At 39.2% G+C, this 19,099-nt stretch overlaps 2 protein-coding genes and 2 pseudogenes across 2 annotated transcripts in view; 1 reads left to right on the top strand and 3 right to left on the bottom strand.

Annotated features, from left to right (window-relative positions):
* Positions 1-19,099, bottom strand: part of LOC109106706 — a 175,950-nt pseudogene that overhangs the window by 90,083 nt on the left and 66,768 nt on the right.
* LOC109083281 (transcriptional repressor p66-alpha-like) overlaps positions 1-19,099 on the top strand; it is a 195,295-nt gene that overhangs the window by 136,095 nt on the left and 40,101 nt on the right. The window lies entirely within an intron of this gene.
* Positions 2,176-16,721, bottom strand: LOC122147138 (annotated as a pseudogene).
* LOC109084974 (midnolin-like) overlaps positions 17,657-19,099 on the bottom strand; it is a 125,987-nt gene continuing 124,544 nt past the window's right edge. Inside the window, exon 7 of the mRNA XM_042713868.1 lies at positions 17,657-18,382. Within this exon, the coding sequence (XP_042569802.1) occupies positions 18,132-18,382 (251 nt within the window). The 3' untranslated portion in view covers positions 17,657-18,131. The remainder of the gene's footprint in view (positions 18,383-19,099) is intronic.

The raw sequence follows: 19,099 nt of genomic DNA, 5'->3' as shown, positions 1-19,099 counted from the left end.
CCTCTGTCCTGAGCAAGGGAGATTGCTGTCTGGCGAAGGACACAATCGAACAGTCCATAGCCAAGATGAGAAGGGGGTTTTACAGCCTTTACTTCATAAATTGCCCAAGAAAGCGGTGGCCTGCGACTTTGATCCTGGATCTGCGGAGTCTTGAATCAGGCCCTTCACAAGCTTCTGTTCAAGATGTTGACACAGAAAGCATCATCAAAATACGTTCAAGGCCAGAGTTGGTTTGGCGTCGACCCTGAAGGATGCATGCTTTCATGTCTCGATTCTTCCTGAACACAGACCATTCCTCATTTTGGCCTGGTGTGAGAAGAGTTGTCGCGATTACAGGACCTGGTAACCAACGAGTCAACTGACAGAAAAACAAGCCCCCCCCCCAGAAAACCTCTCTCCTCATGGAATTAACCTAACCTAGAATGACTATGAATCTCAACATCACCAACGAGCACACCCAGTCAGTGCTGAACTGCAGTTCCTTCAGAGGCAGGACAGTGGTACCACTAAGACACTTTCAGAGGCTCCTGGGGCATATATGGCATCCATGATCATCTCTTGGATTGCTTCATATAAGACAACTTCAGCACTGGTTACACTCCTTGGTCCCCAAGATGGACATGGCACCTTGGTACACATCAGCATTGACCATCACATCGGTGTGTCCGCTCATTCAGCCATTGGTTTGGACCTTGCCTTTATATGGACGGGGTGCCCTTAAGAACAAGAATGTCTGGGCATGTTGTCATCATGACCAGGTGCCTCAAAGATGGGCTGAGGCTCTATGTACGGGCAGGCAGCCTTGAAGTCCTGGACCGGGGGCCTCACATCACTTTGCATCAGCTGTCTAGAGTTGCTGGCAGAGCAACATCTCCATTCCCTCCATCAGGAATGAGGGGTTATCGTAACCGAGATGATCTCCTAGTAGCCTAGATTTAAATGAGTACATTATTTTACAACATATGCCTTTTTAAATATTTCTTGTAAATGCTATTAATAATAGATACTAATATTTAATTGGGAAAAAAATCAAAACAATGTTACAATACGACAATATAAGTGGTAGTGTTGTCAAAAGACCGGTCCCGGGACCAAGTCTAAAAAAAAATGAAAAGTTATTTTCCAGGTTTTTTTTTTTATTTTTTATTAATAGTTGTTATTCTTGGCTTTCAAAATTCAAAAGGCCTTTAAAATTAAATATGTACACAGTTTGGATTAAATAAAAATATAGTAAATTTTTAATTAGCATAGTTTTTGTGTTTTTTCTTTGGTACCCAAATTGCAACCATATCTCTTCATAAGGCTTGGATTAAAACCATAAAACCACATAAAACATTTAAAAAACTTATCAATGGTATATAGTAAAAACATTTAAAAAATTTGACTGATTAAAAGTAATTATGGTATTTCTATGCTGGTGAGTCCATTGATAGAAACCACAGTTTCAGTAATTTTGCACAAAAGTATTTAAAGGTAAATTTTATTCTTACTTTCACTGACACTAATTACATAAATACATCATGATCACTAATGGATTTTTACTGCAAAACAACACAAATGCTTGTTTTGAGAAAAGCAAATTCAGTCAGTTTAGGTCACAAAAATCTGAAGAAAAAAAAATCGCTGAAATCCTGAGTGAGACCCGATTGCTAATATACAGCCTCAATTCACATTTGGGGTCTTCCGATTAAATTCATCAATATGATACAGACAAATAAAAATCTGTTATCAAGTTTCACCTGATCCAATCTTGATAAACTTTACTCAGAATTGGTACTATAGAGTTTAATGATTTCACCATGATAAATGAATCAGAAGGAAAAATTAGGTAAAAAGCTGAAATTTTAGTGAAGTTTTGAACTGTGGGTGGCGCTAGTGGTGTTTGACAGCTAAATATATCTTCCAGAAGAAAGAGCTGCTTGTCTACCTGCACCTTGCACTTTGTGAGTCTCTGTCACAGCAGGATCTGCTCAAGTCCACTCTGATCCTGTTCTTCTAGATCTGTATGTTACCTGCAGGAACTGGCTGTGATCCTGTGTGTGTGAAAGCTGCTCCCAGCTCAAGCGTCTCTCCTCCTCAGATCATTGATCTCCTGCTCCAGTCGCTCCCAGTGGTCTCTGCAGACTCGACTCACTGCGCAGTCTTTTCCTGATCTCTGATCAGTATGTATCCACCTCAGAGCGGCTTCTCTCCAATGGAGCGGGGATGAGGCTCAGTGAAGATCCTCTCACTGTCCTCCACTGCTGTCTGTGCAGAGAGGCTGTTAGGAAACATCAGTGATCACAGCTTCAGTGGGAGTCTGAACTGAGATTTGCGAAGGAGACAAACTTCTCTTCTTCTCCAGACTCACCTTATGAGGAGACTCCACAGTCTACTCTCAGCTGCTGGAGATCTTTCTCTCTCTGCTGGATTCTCTGCTCTGGACGCGTCTGCTGTGTCTCTCTTCAGCTGCTTCTGCCGGACAAACAGATGACAGTGAATCTCACAGAAAACTACAATCATTAATTCATCATGTGAAGAGATGAATCCAGGAATAGTGGAGCTGATAACTAACGGCTGTAGGTTCAAACTCCAGAAGAGATGACTGATCATTAACTACTATCATACATGAATTCACATAAAGCATAAGAACTGTTTTACACCACATATGTAAAATATTATAAAAGTGAAACTGACACAGACTGCTGTGTAATTCAGCTGTGGCTCTAAACATAAAATAAATGAACTAAATGAAACCTGAAATCTGGATTCAGTCAGATTTACTGAACAGAAAGTAGTCTATCACTGCATTTAACTTGTATTTTAACCATAGACTGTATAAAAATAAAACATGGACGTTGTGTCCGTGATGTCACCCCGTAGGTTTCTGAAGAAGAGCAAACAGTGAAACTCTTCCTGCAGCTGCTGTTCATTTCTGCTGTCTGTCGTGCAGTGTGAATGCTGTCAGCTGTTTATATGGTGTCAATATAAACACATATGAAAACGAGTGTCAGCAATATTTTCATCAGTGTCTAGTGTTAAATACCTGTTTTTCTGTCCTCTGTGCTGCAGCTGATACAGTGTCGTGGTTTTTATGTTCATCCATCGTACACAGCATACATATACACTTCTGATCACAGATGCCCGACCAGAAAACCTCAAAGGAGCTTCTCATGTTTCTGGCAGATCATCTCCTGCAGTCGTCCAGTGGCTTCAGTCAGATTGTGTGGTTTTCCTGAGCGAAACTCCTCATGACGCTCAAAATGAGTTTGACAGTAAGATTCCAGACACACCAGACAGGACTTGACGGCTTTGTATTTTCTTCCAGTACAGACGTCACACTGCACATCTCCAGCTCCAGCGTCACACAGTCAGCAGAGAGTCTGGTCTTCTTCCAGTTTCTCCACCACTTCAGCCAGCATGGTGTTTCTAGCTAAAGCAGGTCTTGGACCTGAAGGTCTGTCTGCACTGAGGGCAGCTGTAGACTCTCTTCTGATCCTCCTGATCCCCGCAGTCATGGACTACAGCTCTTACAGTAACTGTGTCCACAGGGAATGGCCACTGGATCCTTCAGGAGATCCAAAAACACTGCACACATGAACTCCGTCTGATCCACGAGGGAATTCTGGCATCTGCCATTTACTGTTAGAAATACAGAGACACAAACCACTAAACAGCTCAACTAACACTTTAGTTTCTCTTTCCCTAAGACTGGCGAGTTTAAATACTTTACTGGTTCTGTGTTTGGACTGAAGTGTGTGAAAACCAGTTTTGTCTGTAAGTAAACCAGACAAAGAGTCTGAAAAAGCAGGTTCCTCAGTCTGCTGAGACTAGTGTTGGACATACCTGGCGTATTAAAGTGAACACAAAGACCTTGACTAGTTAAACCAAACTTTTTTAATAAAATCATTAAACATAAACTGTGTAATACACTACTGCATTAAAATAACTTTTAATAAACTAACATATAAAATTTCTTTAAGAATGATATATTTATTAGTATTAAGTCTAATTGTTTCACCCCTGGCCCATACGAACAGGTGCCAGCAAACACCCAGCCCCCCCCCCCCCCCCCAGCATCAATATCGATCTAAAGAAGGCAACACCACAGCATCAGCTTCTGTAGAATGGTAATGGAGCCCGCTCCTCAGGGTGCCGCCAAGTCTTCTAAGAAGACCACGAAGTATCCAAGCTCCTTTTCAAGATATTGATGCATCAACATTTACATTTAGTCATTTTGCAGTTGCTTTTATCCAAAGCGACTTACAATTAGGGGGATACATAAATGCGATCTCTCTTAAAGAGACAAGATACAAGACACAGGAACTGCTTGTAATACCAAGTTTTAGGTATTGTTCAAATAAGTTTACAAGCTTAGAAAGGGAAGAACTAAATAAAGAGAAAGACAGTAGCGTCAAACAAATGGTCAAGTAGAGTTCAAGTAGAGTTCAAAAGAGATGAGTTTTTCAGCGTCACTTGAAAATTGTCAGGGATCAGCATTCTGGTAGGGGTGGGAAGATCATTCCACCAGGACGGAATGGTGAACGAGAATTTTCTGGAAAGTGATTTTGAGCCTCTTTGGGATGGTACCATGGAGGCCGCTCGTCTCACTAGTGGGATCTCAGACTTCTGGAGGGGATGTAGATCAATAGTAGTGAGTGGAAGTAGGCGGGTGCTGAGCCTGTGGCTGTTTTTATATGCAAGCATCAATGTCTTGAACCTGATGCGAGCCGCAAATAGTAGCCAGTGCAAGGAGATAAAGAGAGGTGTAATCATCGGCTCTTCTGGGCTCGTTGAAGAACAGTTCGTGCCGCTGCATTTTGGAATCATTTGCAGAGATCTGATTGTGCTTGATGGAAGTCCAGCCAAAAGAGCATTGCAGAAGTCCAGCCTAGAAATGACAAGGGCCCTGGAGCAAGAAGTTGTGCAGCATGCTCCGTTAGAAAGAAACCTGATCTTTCTGCTGTTGTGCAATTGCAAACCTACAAGATCGAACAGTCTTTGCAATGTGGTCTTTGAAGATCAGCTGGTCTTCAAAGATCACACCAAGATTTCTGACTGAAGTTGATGGGGGTAATTGTAGAAGAACCTAGTTGGATGGTGAAAGCAATGCTGTAGAGTTGGAGTGGCAGGGACGACAAGAAGCTCAGTCTTTGCCAGGTTGAGCTGTAGGGAATGTTCTTTCATCAAATGCCGAGATGTCCAACCAGGGCAGCCTGAGATCCGTGCAGCTACTGTTGGATCATCTGGCTGAAATGAGAGATAGAGCTGTGTGTCATCAGTATAGCAATGGTAGGAGAAGCCATGTGCCTGTATGATGAGACCCAGTGATGTAGTGTATATGGAGAAGAGGAGGGGTCCAAGAACTGATCCCTGAGGAACCCCAGTGACAAGTTGATGTGCTTTGGATACCTCCCCTCTCCAGGCCACCCTGAAAGACCTACCAGTGAGATAGGATTCCAACCAGTGAAGTGTAATCCCTGTGATGCCTAGTGATGAGAGGGCAGATGGGAGGATCTGATGATTGACAGTGTCTTAATCAGCAGACAGATCCAGCAAAATAAGAACTGATGGCTTCTATGCAAGGCTTTTATGACTGACAGTAGTGCACTCTCAGTTGAATGGCCACTCCTGAAACCTGATTGGTTAGTGTCCAGTTTGTTGTTCTGTGTAAGAAACAATGATACCTAGTTGAAAAAACTCTTTCGAGGGTTTTCGCTATGAAAGGAAGGAGAGAGACAGATCTGTAGCTATCTGTAAGTGATGTGTTTAATGTAGGTTTTTTTAAGCAGTGGGGTTACCTGAGCCTGCTTGAATGCAGTGGAGAAGTTTCCTGTGAGGAGAGACGTGTTGATGATGTGTGTGAGTGCTAGTAAGAGTGTAGGAGAGTTTCATTGGAGGGTGTGTGAGGGGATTGGGTCTAGAGGGCATGTTGTAGGATGGCTGGAGAAGAGAAGTTTTGATACTTCTGCCTCAATGAGGTGACAGAAGGAGAAGATGGGAGTTTTAGCAGTGGGTGTGGTTGGTTTGAAGTCCTGTGTGTGTGGGGCTGAGAATTGACTACTGATTGTTCCAGTTTTGCCTGTGAAGAATGTGGTGAAAATATTCAACCGTTATAGAAGTGGTGGGAGTTGGTGGAAAGGGACAAATGAAAGATTACGTGTGTCTGGAGCGCTGTTGATCTTGTATGAAGTATGAGTATCTTCAGGTATGAAGAATTGGCAGTATGGACTTCAGCAGAGAAAGATGAAATCAAAGACTGATACATGACTCATATCTGACGGATCTTTTGATTTGCGCCATTTTCTCTCTGCTGCCCTGAGTTTGGTCTGATGCTCACAAAGAATATTGGATAACCAGGGGTTAGAAGGAGCAGCCCATGCTGGCCTGGAAGAGAGAGGACAAATATCGTCTAGACAAGAGGTGAAAGTAGAGCATAAAGTGTCAGTTGCTGCATTCACATCCAGAGATGAGAAATGGGAAGGTGAGGGATGTGATGGGTCTCCTGCTTCCCCGCTATGGCCGGCCAGTGGGTGGAGCTGTACAGCTAAATCGTGTCCACATGTTGCTTGTTATCTCTCCTTATTTAAGTTTGGTGTTGAATGTGTTCAGAGGGGCGATTTCCGCTTGGGTTTGTTTGGGGTTATTTTATGTTTGGTTTCTTTCATATTTTGTAAGTATTGTTTTTCATTTGTGTTCTCAAATACATTGTTATGATAAAACTGCCAAAAACCTTCTATCAAACCCCAGTCTAATTATTCACATTTTAAATGAAAGATTAATTAGTAATTTGGTTTATACTGCGTCCTCCTTTTTGTCATGACGTGAGCCAGTTGTGACAAATGTGGGGGCTTGTCCTTAAAGTTTGAGTATTTTTGTATAAGAATTTAACTCTTAATTTGCTGATAAATCCATTGATTATATAATATTGGTTATTTGTTGAAACGTTTTGGAGGGCTGCAGTGAATTATGTATATTCGTTTACTTTTGTTTTTGTAAACATTTGTGCAGGGAATTGAATTTGGTAAGTAAGCTATTTTTCTACATTTAACGGGTAATAATTTTGGACTGCTTTTCCCTGGTAAGGAATAAGAGGGTATCCTTAATTGGATGCTCTGTTTGTTATTTTATTTTTATTTTTTTGTATGGTGAAAGCGGTTAGAGCAATAGCTCGGGAACACGTCTGTGTTTTGTAATGGCAACTAGTCAATTGGTTGTTGTTGCAAACACTATAGTGTGTAAATACCCACCCCAAGTAACTATATGAAGACTAGGGTTCAGTTTAGTTAGTTTATAATTTAGTCAGGGAGAAATGCACTTCAATTTTGTTACCTATGTTTTAAATATAGGCTTACCTTGTTTTGTTATGGCCTCTGTCGAGGAGTTTATTAAAGCTCCGTCAGAGAAACTTTTGGATGTCTTCTCTAAAGACCAACTTTTAGAAATCACAGATCATTACGAAATTTGGTTATCCGTCCAAGATAAGCGTTTAAAAGATAATATTAAAATTGTCATAAAGGCCAAGTTGAATGAACGTGATATGTTAAAGTCACAACCATTTGTAGAACCTTTTGCTAATGTTACATCTAAAATTTCTCATTTGACGTTTGAACAGCAAAAAGAATTGTTGTTTATTGAAGCTGCGACTAAAGAGAAAATATTAGAAGCACAAAGTCGTCTCGAATTATCTAAGGTTCAATTGTAACAAGAACAACTGGACCTTGAACGTTATCGTTTAGATTTGATAAAAGATGTAAGAATTTCAGCCACAAATGGGTCAGGAAGTGTTTGTTGTGAGTAATTTGAGACTGATTCCAAAATTTGATGAAAAAGAGGTGGAATGTTTTGTTTTTTTATTATTTGAACATGTTGCTGAGGCAAGAAATTGGCCAGATGACTAACATACTTTGATGTTGCAATGTATTTTTACGGGAAGGGCTCAAGAAGCATACTCGTCTCTTAGTGCAGAAGATGCAGGAAATTATCAGACTGTAAAGACCACCGTTTTAAAAGTCTATGAATTAGTTCCGGTCTTGGAGAAAAGGTGAGAAGAGTTTCTACGTGACATTTGTACATACTTTAATTGCTGGTGTATGGCTTCTGAGATCGAGAAACTAGACGATTTAAAGGATTTGATTGTGCTTGAACAATTCAAAAATTGTGTTTCTGATCATGTAGCGACTTACATAAGTGAACAAAAATCTCTCACTGCTTACGAAGCAGCTGTTTCAGCAGATGAATTTCCGTTAATTCATAAAACTTCGGCCAGTAATAAGATGTATGGAGGACCTAGTCGGAACGAATCATGGCGTAAATCCGCTCAGCCTGATAAATTTCATTGTGAATTTGTTGGGACAAGATAAAAATAATGTGTGTAATTATTGTCATACATTTGGTCATTGGAAGAATGAGTGTCCAATGTTAGAAATGAGAGAAACGTCCAACACCAACTCAAAAATTTCCGAAACCGTGTTTGGAAAGATTGTTCATCTCACTTGGTGGTGACTCCGTCTCCAATTATTCACGAAGTAAATAATGAAGAGCATTCTTCGTTCATCACCACAGTTTTGCTGTCCTGTGCCGTGACACGGGCTATGTCAAAAAAACAGGAAATTACTGATAAATGTGACCGTCCAAAGGAGACGAGTACTTTGGAAATTCAAAGATCGAATACGTCGAGATCGTAAACAAAGGCGGGGGAATGCTTTACCCAGCATTTTCCTCACTAATGTGCGGTCACTGGTGAACAAAATGGAAGAGTTACGACTTCTCATCACCCACAGTAATAGACTTTTGGATTGCAATGTCATGGTTTTCACAGAAACATTGCTACACAGCGACGTACCCAATAATGCTATTGAGCTAGCCGGACGCCACACGCTCCGGGCAGATTGGACAGCAGATGACTCCGGCAAGACAAGAGTGGGCGGATTGTGCATTTATGTTAACAAAGCTTGGTGTACGAACTCTTTCATTGTTGGAAGACACTGCTCAGCTAACCTAGAGTTTCTCACTTTAAGAGAGAAATCAGAGACAATGATGAGACTGCCTACAGGGAGCAGGTACAGCACCTGGCCGCATGGAGCGCTGACAACAACCTGATCCTTAACACCAACAAGACAAAGGAGCTCATTGTGGACTCCAGGAAGAAGAAAGGAAGCACGCATGACCCCATCCACATTAACGGGATGGTTGTTGAACGTGTCTCCAGCTTCAAGTTCCTGGGAATCACCATCACGGAGGACCTGTCCTGGACCACAAACACCTCCAGCCTGGTCAAGAAGGCTCACCAGCGCCTCTTCTTCCTCAGGACACTGAAGAAGAACCAGCTGTCTTCAGCCATCCTGGTGAACGTTTACCGGTATGCGATCAAGAGCATCCTGACCAGCTGTATCACAGTCTGGTATGGGAACTGCTCAGTTGCTGACCACAAGGCACTGCAGAGGGTGGTGAAAACCTCCCAATGCATCACAGGGACACCACTTCCTGATATTGAGGACATCCAGAAAAAACGCTGTCTACGTCGAGCTCGCAGCATTCTTAAGGACTCCTCTCACCCTGACCACAGACTGTTTAACCTCCTGCCCTCCGGGAGGCGCTTCGGGAGCCTCCGGACAAGGACCAGCAGATCCAGGAACAGCTTTTTCCCTACAGCTGTCTCCTTACTGACTCATTACCCCCCCACCCCCCACCCCCCCCCCACACACCACGACACCAAACACACACACACTCTTTACTTCGCCTTAACACTACATCTGGCATACAAACAAACAAAAAACAGTTCACGTGTTATTACTTGCACCACTGTCTGTTCATCAGAATACTGAATGATTCATTTGCACACTGGAATATTTATCTGTGCACTTTTTTACTGTCCATTGCACTAGTGTAAATGATGTTCATATGTTCATAGTGTCTGCTTATAGTGTACATACACTTATACATAATCCATCTGTATAGTATGTTCATAGACCACCTATCTGTATATCATGCTGATAGCATTTAAAAACCTGTAAATTATGTCCATAGTACTGCCTTATCTGTATATTATTGTACATTTGTAACATATTGTAGACACTGTATATCCTGTATTTGCTGCTTATTGCACTTCTGGTTAGATGCTAACTGCATTCCGTTGCCTTGTACCTTACATGTGCAATGACAATAAAGTTGAATCTAAAATCTAATCTAACTTGGAGACTTATAATGTTCTTAATCAGGTTCAGTCTGGCTTCAGATCCGGCAACATTTGATAGTTGTATCACCGCTACACTTCAGGTTCTCAATGACATCATATGTGCCATTGACAACAAGGAATATTGTGTAGCTGCATTTGTTGATCTGGCAAAGGCTTTTGACTCTGTGGGGTATGAAATATTGCTAGATAGGCTAAGAGGTATAGGACTCTCTGAGAGCTGTCTGGCTTGGTTCAAGAGTTACTGTTCTGGTCATTTACAATCAATAATGGTGGAGGGGTATCGGTCAGATCCACTGCCCCTATTTAAAGGGGTCCCACAAGGAAGCATATTGGGGCCTATACTTTTAAATATTTATGTTAATGATATTGCTCTTGCTGTAGGTGATTTTCACGTACATTTATACACTCCTGACACTATCATTTATACATTTCATTTTTCCATGACCATTGCATTATCTTTATTGCAGGCCAGTTTTACTCACATCCAACGTGCTTTCTCTAGTCTTCAATTTGTTTCAAGTACAAATAAAACAAAATGTACGGTTTTTAACACAAATCAACCAAAAGCTCAAAAACTTCAAAAAAAGTTCTCATTGGATGGCTCTGAGATTATGTTGAATGCTACAAATATCTTGGTATCTGGCTTGATAGCAAATTGTCATATAAAACTCACATAAATGTACTGCTCAGAAAGGTTAAATCTCGTATTGGTTTTCTTAATCGTAAATCTTCTTTTACACATTCTTCAAAACAGCTTTTGTTTAAAATGACAGTGCTTCCAATTTTGGATTATGGTGATGTAGTTTACAGGTCTGCTTCAAAAACTCTTCTTCATAAACTGGACATTATTTACCACGCTGCAATCCGCTTTGTGACTGGAGCTTTATTTAACACTCACTATTGCCACTTGTATTCTTTATTGAACTGGTCTTCTCTTCATTCTCGTAGATAAATTCATTGGTTTCTGTTCATTAATAAAACTCTTATCAGGAAAACTCCATCATATTTACAGTCATTTCTTAATATTCATAATATAAGTCGTAATCTGCGCTCTAGTAGTTTTATACCTAAAGTCCGTACCTCCTTTGGTCGTTGCTCTTTTCAGTTTTCAGACTTTAAAGCTTAGTTCATTTATTTCACTCTCTTCCTTTAAAAAAAATTATTCAGTCAATAATACAAGATCAATGTACCTGTTTTTAGTTATTTGTTTGTTTTTATATGTCACCGTTTATAATTGTATTATTTTTAATTCTATTATGTTTTTATTGCATTGTATCTGCTTTTTATGCTGCCTCTTGGCCAGGTCGTCATTGTAAATGAGAACTGCTTCTCAACTGACTTACCTGGTTAAATAAAGGTTAACACACACACACACACACACACGCACACACACACACACACACACACACACACACACACACACACGCGCACACACACACACACACACACACACACACACACACACACACACACACACACACACATGCGCGCACACACACACACACACACACACACACACACACGCACACACACACGCACACACTCCGTCTCACACGCGCGCACACACACACACACACACACACACACACACCCCACACACACACACACACACTTGAGTACCTGCTGTGTGTTACTGTGTTCTTTTCTCTGGTGTCTTTGTCAGTCTTTCTCTTTTATCAACAGCACTGGGACAATGTGTCTGAGGTCAAAGGTCAAGGGTCAAGGGTTGCACCCCTGAGTTTGGCTCTGGCTTTTTCAAATGTAATGAATAACAGGGAGCTGCTGGATGGGGGTCGGGTCACTCGTGTCCAAAACACACACACACACACACACACTCATTCACAACACAGAAACACTGCAAAAATATGGAAACTTTCTTAAAACATTATCAATTCACTTCAAGCTAAATTAAAAAAAAAAAAATCAGGTTCATCTGGTCTGTGAACAAAATAAATATAAGTAAATAAATACTTTAAAATAAATATGTAAACATAATAATAATAAACATTTCAAAAAATGTAAAACATAAATAAAATACATAAAAATATTTATTTTGTTGGTTATATACAAATGTTCAGGGAACATTCCATTTCATAATTTTTCAAACATTATGGGAATGTTAGTTTTGAATGTTCTGTCAATGTTCAATGAAACACGTAAAACTGAAAAAACATCAGACGAACGATCAACTGAAACGCTTTAGAAAAACATTCCATACTCAATGTATAAATAATGTTTTTACGGTAACATTTTGTGAACATTATTAAAGACCAGATACCTCTGAACAAACGTTCTATTATTAACGTTACTGGAAAACGTTCATAACTTTGAGAGAACCCTGACAGAACGTTCCGTTAGCTGAGATATGTGTATAGTCCAAAAATACCTTTCTTGTAATAATTCTCAAGACGGAGCAAATATTTAAATTACTGAAGGATATTTGGACATGAAATGATGAACACTTCTGCAGTTTATACAGGCCATCACTGATTTACACGTGCGTGTGTGTGTGTGTGTGTGTGTGTGTGTGTGTGTGTGTGTGAGAGAGAAAACCCCTCACGTGATGCCCGCAGGCAGTCAGAAAGACAGGATGTGATGCGTCACATGGACGCTGCTTCCTCTTTCCCCCCCACTTCCTCTTCTCTATCAGCTCACAGGACGTTGGGTAAGAGCGAGGCCTGCGCTGCTTCCTGTCTGAGATCACAGACACACACGGTCATTTCCTGTTTGGTGACGCCAGCGGCATTCACTTCCTCAGCAGATCAGCATCTCTACAGATTACAGCAGCGTCCCTGTTCATAACACCAGAATTCATGAATTAATAAAACGACAGAATCATTAGACTGATTAGATTAGAAGATTCTGACTTTTCTCACAATTGCAAATGTTAATAATTTATGGTCTTTCTTCTTCCCCTTCTCTTGCATTAATAAAGAGTTAAACTAAGAAAACATTCATGCACTTTCATTCAGTGTTCACTCTGAGCATCCGAGAGAAGTGTTAAATGTGCTTCACAGTTCAGTTCATTAATATTTTGAATTAGATTTAGTTTTTATATTTTAAATTTTTATTAAGATTTTATTGAAATATTTAGTATTTGTTTTCCATTTTTAGTAGTTTATGTTTTTATGTACAAGTCTATATTTATGTTTTATTCATTTTTATTTCAGTTTTTGTTATTTTAATACATAAAGTTGTTAACTACCTGATATATATGAAATAACGTGTGTTGATCACATGCACACGTGTGTAACCCATAGCAACAGCTAAGCAGCCAATCACAGGCTGATGAAAAAGGTCAAAGGCTCATTGATACTAATATCAGACGTGATGTGAGTGTTATTGATCACTGAAGAATAAATATCTGCTGATTAGTGGAGGGTCAGAGGAGAGCAGAGCGTTTATTACAAACCCGCGTCAGACGTCAGTATGGATCCGTACACTCATCCTTCATTACTGTAATCAATGAGTGTGTGTCTGTTATTCACACACACACCAACACAGGCGTCATCGCTCCTATCAGATCAACATTCAGTGTTTTGTGTGGATTTTAAAGCTCAATCACTGACTGAAACAGCACAATTCCTCAAAATATCTGCTTTTGTGCTGCAATGCACACATATCTGAAGATTCTTAAATCAAGATACTTTTACTGGAAAAGCAAAATATGATATTGCCAATGGGGGTCAGAAAAATAATCTTGCTTTTTGTTTGTTTTAAACAAGACTTCTCAAGTAAATGTATCTTGATTTAAGCATGTTTAGATATTTGCACTGGAAGACAAAAATATTTAGAATTTTTTTTTATTTTTCTTTTGTCAGTGCATGAAAAACACAACACACGAAAGTAAGTAATTTTAATTTTTGTGTGAACTATTCTTTTTAACCAACTTGCCCAGGAAGCCCTTGTGATGATGTTTTCTGGTGAACAGACTGACTGTGAAGCGCCTCTCACTGCAAACGCTTCGTGGCTTCATTAAAGACAAGTGCACTCAGGTTCATCAGGATGAGTCTGAATCTGTGACCCGAGACAAAATCATCACAGTCCGCCTCTTTCTGATGAACTCAAACACACCAGAACTGGGTGACAGTCACACCCTGCGTCTGTGCCGCGACAGCTGGATAAAAAATCATATGAAAACCTGAGATCTTCAGGGCATGACATCAGTGATTATAGTCTGACCTCAGAAATCTCCACCGTCTCAAGATCATCCAAAAAATGTCATTTAGACAAAAGCATCATAATCAAAATTAATTGAATTGTTAATCAGTTTAATTTAGAAAAAAGAAAACTATCAGCCAAGACGAACTACTCCAAACAGTTTGTCAGTTTTCAGATCACATCTGTCCAAGTAACTGCAAGAAAACTTGTTAAACATACATTTTTGCAGTTGTTTAAAACTCACAATCCAACATCAGGTTCTTCTTGAGAGACGGCTTCATTTCATCCGCAGTCCTCCTCATTTGAAACTAATATGAAATAAATGTTCAATAAAAACACTCACATAAGGTTTAATTTAACAAACCATGTTAAAAAGATTTAAAAACATCCGTTCGCTTACCATTTGTAATAAAGTCAGGAGTTTTACATCCAGATCTGACGGTTTGTGTGCTGTTTTAAAGCAGTTATTATTGTTAACTAAAACTAAAACCATAAAACAACAACAACAAAACATTTCTGTTACCTGAAATAAACTATTTGTTTTTAATTTCTGATAGTTTCCAATGCAACATTCCTCATTTTCATTTAAGTTGACGTACTACAGTAAATAATTATTATAATAACAACTAATTAATTTATTACAATAATAAATAAAAATACTATATAAACATTTCTTAAAAATATAAAATCGACAAAAACATGACAAACTACTAAAACTTCAAATTGAAAGTGAAAACAGAATATGTATATATTAATTTTTCTTTTACATTTTAAGAACTTGAACTAATTCAAAATATTACCAAAAGCTGTAACAGTATATTAAAGAGATTATAAGAGCAGTAATTTGACGCGACACAGGGTTGTTTTTGCATGTGGTGTTTCCAGATGTCAGATCCTGCTTTACCAGCAAACCCTGAGAGAAACCGCTGAGATCGAGCCAACGGCTGACACACACACCTGTGACTGACGACACACCTGACAAACACACACTCAACACCAGCAGCGTCACATGACTCACCGCCGCCAGACCAGACTAACTAACTCTTACATCAGTGACTAATAGCTTTTGTTCTTCTTTTGTAAGTCAGTCTGAATAAAAGCATCTGCTGGATGAATACATGTAAATATTGCTGTTGCATGTTTTCAGGCTCTGCAGTGAATGGGTGCCGTCAGAATGAGAGTCCAAACAGCTGATAAAAACATCACAATAATCCACAAGTAATCCACAGCACTCCAGTCCATCAGTTAACATCTGGAGAAGACAAAAGATGAAACACATCCAGCATTAAGATGTTTTTAACTCAAATACATAGAGTTCATAATCCATAATAACACTTCCTCCAGTGAAAAAGTGTTCTGGTGTGAATCAGGAGAGAAATCTGCACAGATCAAGCAGCGAACACATTTTTCAGTTTTTTAAACAGCTCTAAATAAATATGTGACTGGATTTTGATGCGAGAGACAACAGGAGATGCACTTTTTCACTGTAGGAAGTGTTATTATGGATTATAGACTCTATGTATTTGAGTTAAAAACGTCTTAATGCTGGATGTGTTTCATCTTTTGTCTTCTCCAGATGTTCACTGATGGACTGGAGTGCTGTGGATTACTTGTGGATTATTGTGATGTTTTTTATCAGCTGTTCATGGACTCTCATTCTGACGGCACCCATTCACTGCAGAGCATCCATTGCTGAGACACTGATGCAGTGACACATTTCTACAAACCTGATGAAGAAACAAACTCATCCTGATCTCAGATGAACTGAGGGGGAGTAGATTTTCAGCACATTTTCATTTTTGTCAGAACTATTTCTAAAATTAATCAGGTTAAAAAATAAATAAATAAATCACACAAACAGCAAACATTTCTTAATCTTAATTTATTTCCTAAAAAAAGAAATAAAAACTAAATTGCAAGCCACACAAATGTATTGCTTCTGAAAAACATCATTTTGAACACTAGAGTTTACACCGAGACAAGCACACACACAAACGTGAGAAAGAAAGAAACGTGACACAAACCCGAAGCACAGAATGTTTCACAGTAACCAGAGTTTATAAATAAAACTAATACAGTCGTATGCTACACTCTTTCTGAAACGGCTCGCGACACACGAACTACTGCAAACAACTCGATAACATGAATGTGAAGCGCTTCTGAGAGATGACAGCCATCCGGCGCTTAATCAGGAGGATTGTGCTGCAAACATACAAACAGAGACAGAGGTGAGAGCCTCTTTCCTTCAGAAGATCCAGTGTGAAAGCAGACGCCTCAATCACTCATCAGAGACCCGATCACACATCTTCAGAGACGCAGCAGTCCACGTTCTGCCAGGAACAGGAAGCAAACGCTCACAGAGGAGTTCAGGGAATCCACGCATCGCTGCTCCTTACAGATAAAATAAGGCCACTGAACAGATCACTTCACACGCTGTCCAGCAGAAGAACCGAACGAGCAACTGCTTTAGTTGAGCTTTCATAATGACGCTGACGTTCCCTCGAGGTGTTTGATGGAAAGAGTCTGTTCAGATTCACCGTCTGACTCCAGTACAAACCACAGAAACACACTCTGACACTGCCTTCTGTCTGACAGAAGACGCTGCATCACGACTTCATTCATTAAATACATGTGTCTGAGAGAAGCTCGTGAAACAAGCCCAGGTCATATTTCATCCTTAAATTAAAAGAAAGAAATAATAAAAAAAAGTTTTTCATAAAGAAATAAAATATATTTTTAGTTATTTTTATATATATTTTATTTTCAAAAAAAAAAAAAAAAAATTATATATTTATATATATATATATATATATATGTGTGTGTGTGTGTGTGTGTGTTTTATTGATGCACTAGATTAAAACAAAAACAGAAACAAAAATGAATAATAAAAAATAACAAAAAAAAATATTAAGTTGAATATTAATTTAGTTTGGTTAATTTAGAAAGTCATTATTTTAAAACAAAATATAGTTAATAAAAAATAAAATATGTTCAGAAATAAATGTAATAAAAAAGTATTAATTAAAAAATATTTTCAGAAATAAATGTAATAATAAATTAGAGTATTCATTATTAATAATAATTTATTTTTATATTTCCCATATTTATTTTAAATAAGAGTTTTATATATATATATATATATATATATATATATCAATATATATATATATATATATATATATATATATAATATATATATACTGTATATATATATATATACTGTACATATATATATATATATATATATATATATATATATATATATATATAATATATATATATATATATATGTATATATATATATAAATAAAAATGTAGATAATATAAATAATTATTTAAGGCTTCATTTTCTTTATATGAAAAATAACATTAATTTTCTTTTAATTTTGGGGTGAAATATAAGCTGTTTTCAGGAGATTCGCCCAAATCCAGGATTCATAAACCACCTGTCTGAACGTCTGTCCTCTAAAACACGTGTCAAACATATTTTAATGCTCACGAGAGAGAGAGAGAGAGAGAGAGAGAGAGAGAGAGAGAGAGAGAGAGAGAGAGAGAGAGAGAGAGAGAGAGAGAGAGAGAGAGAGAGAGAGAGATGAACTGTGCAAAACATCCTGTAAGCGGAGCTGAACACTTGACGTGAAAATGCTACATCCTGCGTTTCGTAACCTCCATGAAGTGAAACAGACCGTGAAACGGCGTAGAGCGGCTCCTGAGGGACTGAGTGTTTCACAGTCGGCCGTTAATGCCCGTGTGTGTGTCCAGACTCTTCCTCCACCACGCTTTCATCCAGCTGTCAAGCCAGGACAAACTCAGCGTTCATGTCTGACGGCACGTCGGGCTTCCAGACCGGCTCCTCGTAGTCCAGGTCCAGGGAGCCGTGGCTGGACAGGCTGCTGTTGCGGTGGCTGCGGTCAGATGGCCAGTGATACGGGCCCCGAGTGTCTCTCCGGGCTTTCCGTCGCAGACGCCGCTGCTGCAGTAAGAGCCTCAGCTGCTCCACCTTACAGCGCGTGGCCTTGTTCTCCGTCTGCCGCAGACGCTCGCCTGACACACACAGACTAGAGAGACACGGATTCAGAACACACGCAAACATATAAAACAAATACATAAACCTTTACTTTCTCTTTCCTTTACCCCTCTGTCTGAAACTTTGTATTACGAGCACTTCCTGTGTTTATTTCCCTCTTTACAAAGAACTGCTTCTTGTGTTCCTCAATTTAAAAAAATACTTTTTTAAATATTTAGAATTAGTTTTTTATATATCAAAATGGAATATAAATCTAAAAATAAATATGCTTTATATACAAATAAAAACAAAATTCTAAATGCAAAACAAAACAAAAACTATGCTAGTTGTGTGAATAGGAAGAGGAGCTGATGGAAGACTTTCACAGCAAACAAACAAACATCAGATGAGCAGCGAGTCTCATGAAATGCATCCAGATCAGAGTAAAACACAACATCCAGACACATAACAGTGCTGAGAATTAAACTGGAGAAGTGTCCCAATCATCCTAAAATCAGGCCTGACTGGCTTTATGCAGAAAGAGATTCCCGTGTAAACCTGCACTTCCTCCAGGAGTCCGGATCTGTTCTTTCCAGAACTGCTGACCCATGAATCATTGATGCTTCATCAGCATGATTCCACTGCGCACACACACACACACACACACACACACACACACACACACACACAGGACGCAGTGCTGCAGGGCTCCTGGAGGCCCCTGAGGGCCCGAGTGTGCCTGAGCAAAGCTGAAT

This window comes from Cyprinus carpio, chromosome A2 (genome assembly GCF_018340385.1).
Source record: "Cyprinus carpio isolate SPL01 chromosome A2, ASM1834038v1, whole genome shotgun sequence".
NCBI lineage: Eukaryota > Metazoa > Chordata > Actinopteri > Cypriniformes > Cyprinidae > Cyprinus > Cyprinus carpio.
Note: the sequence above shows the minus strand (reverse complement) of the source record. Positions and strands in the feature narration are given on the sequence as shown.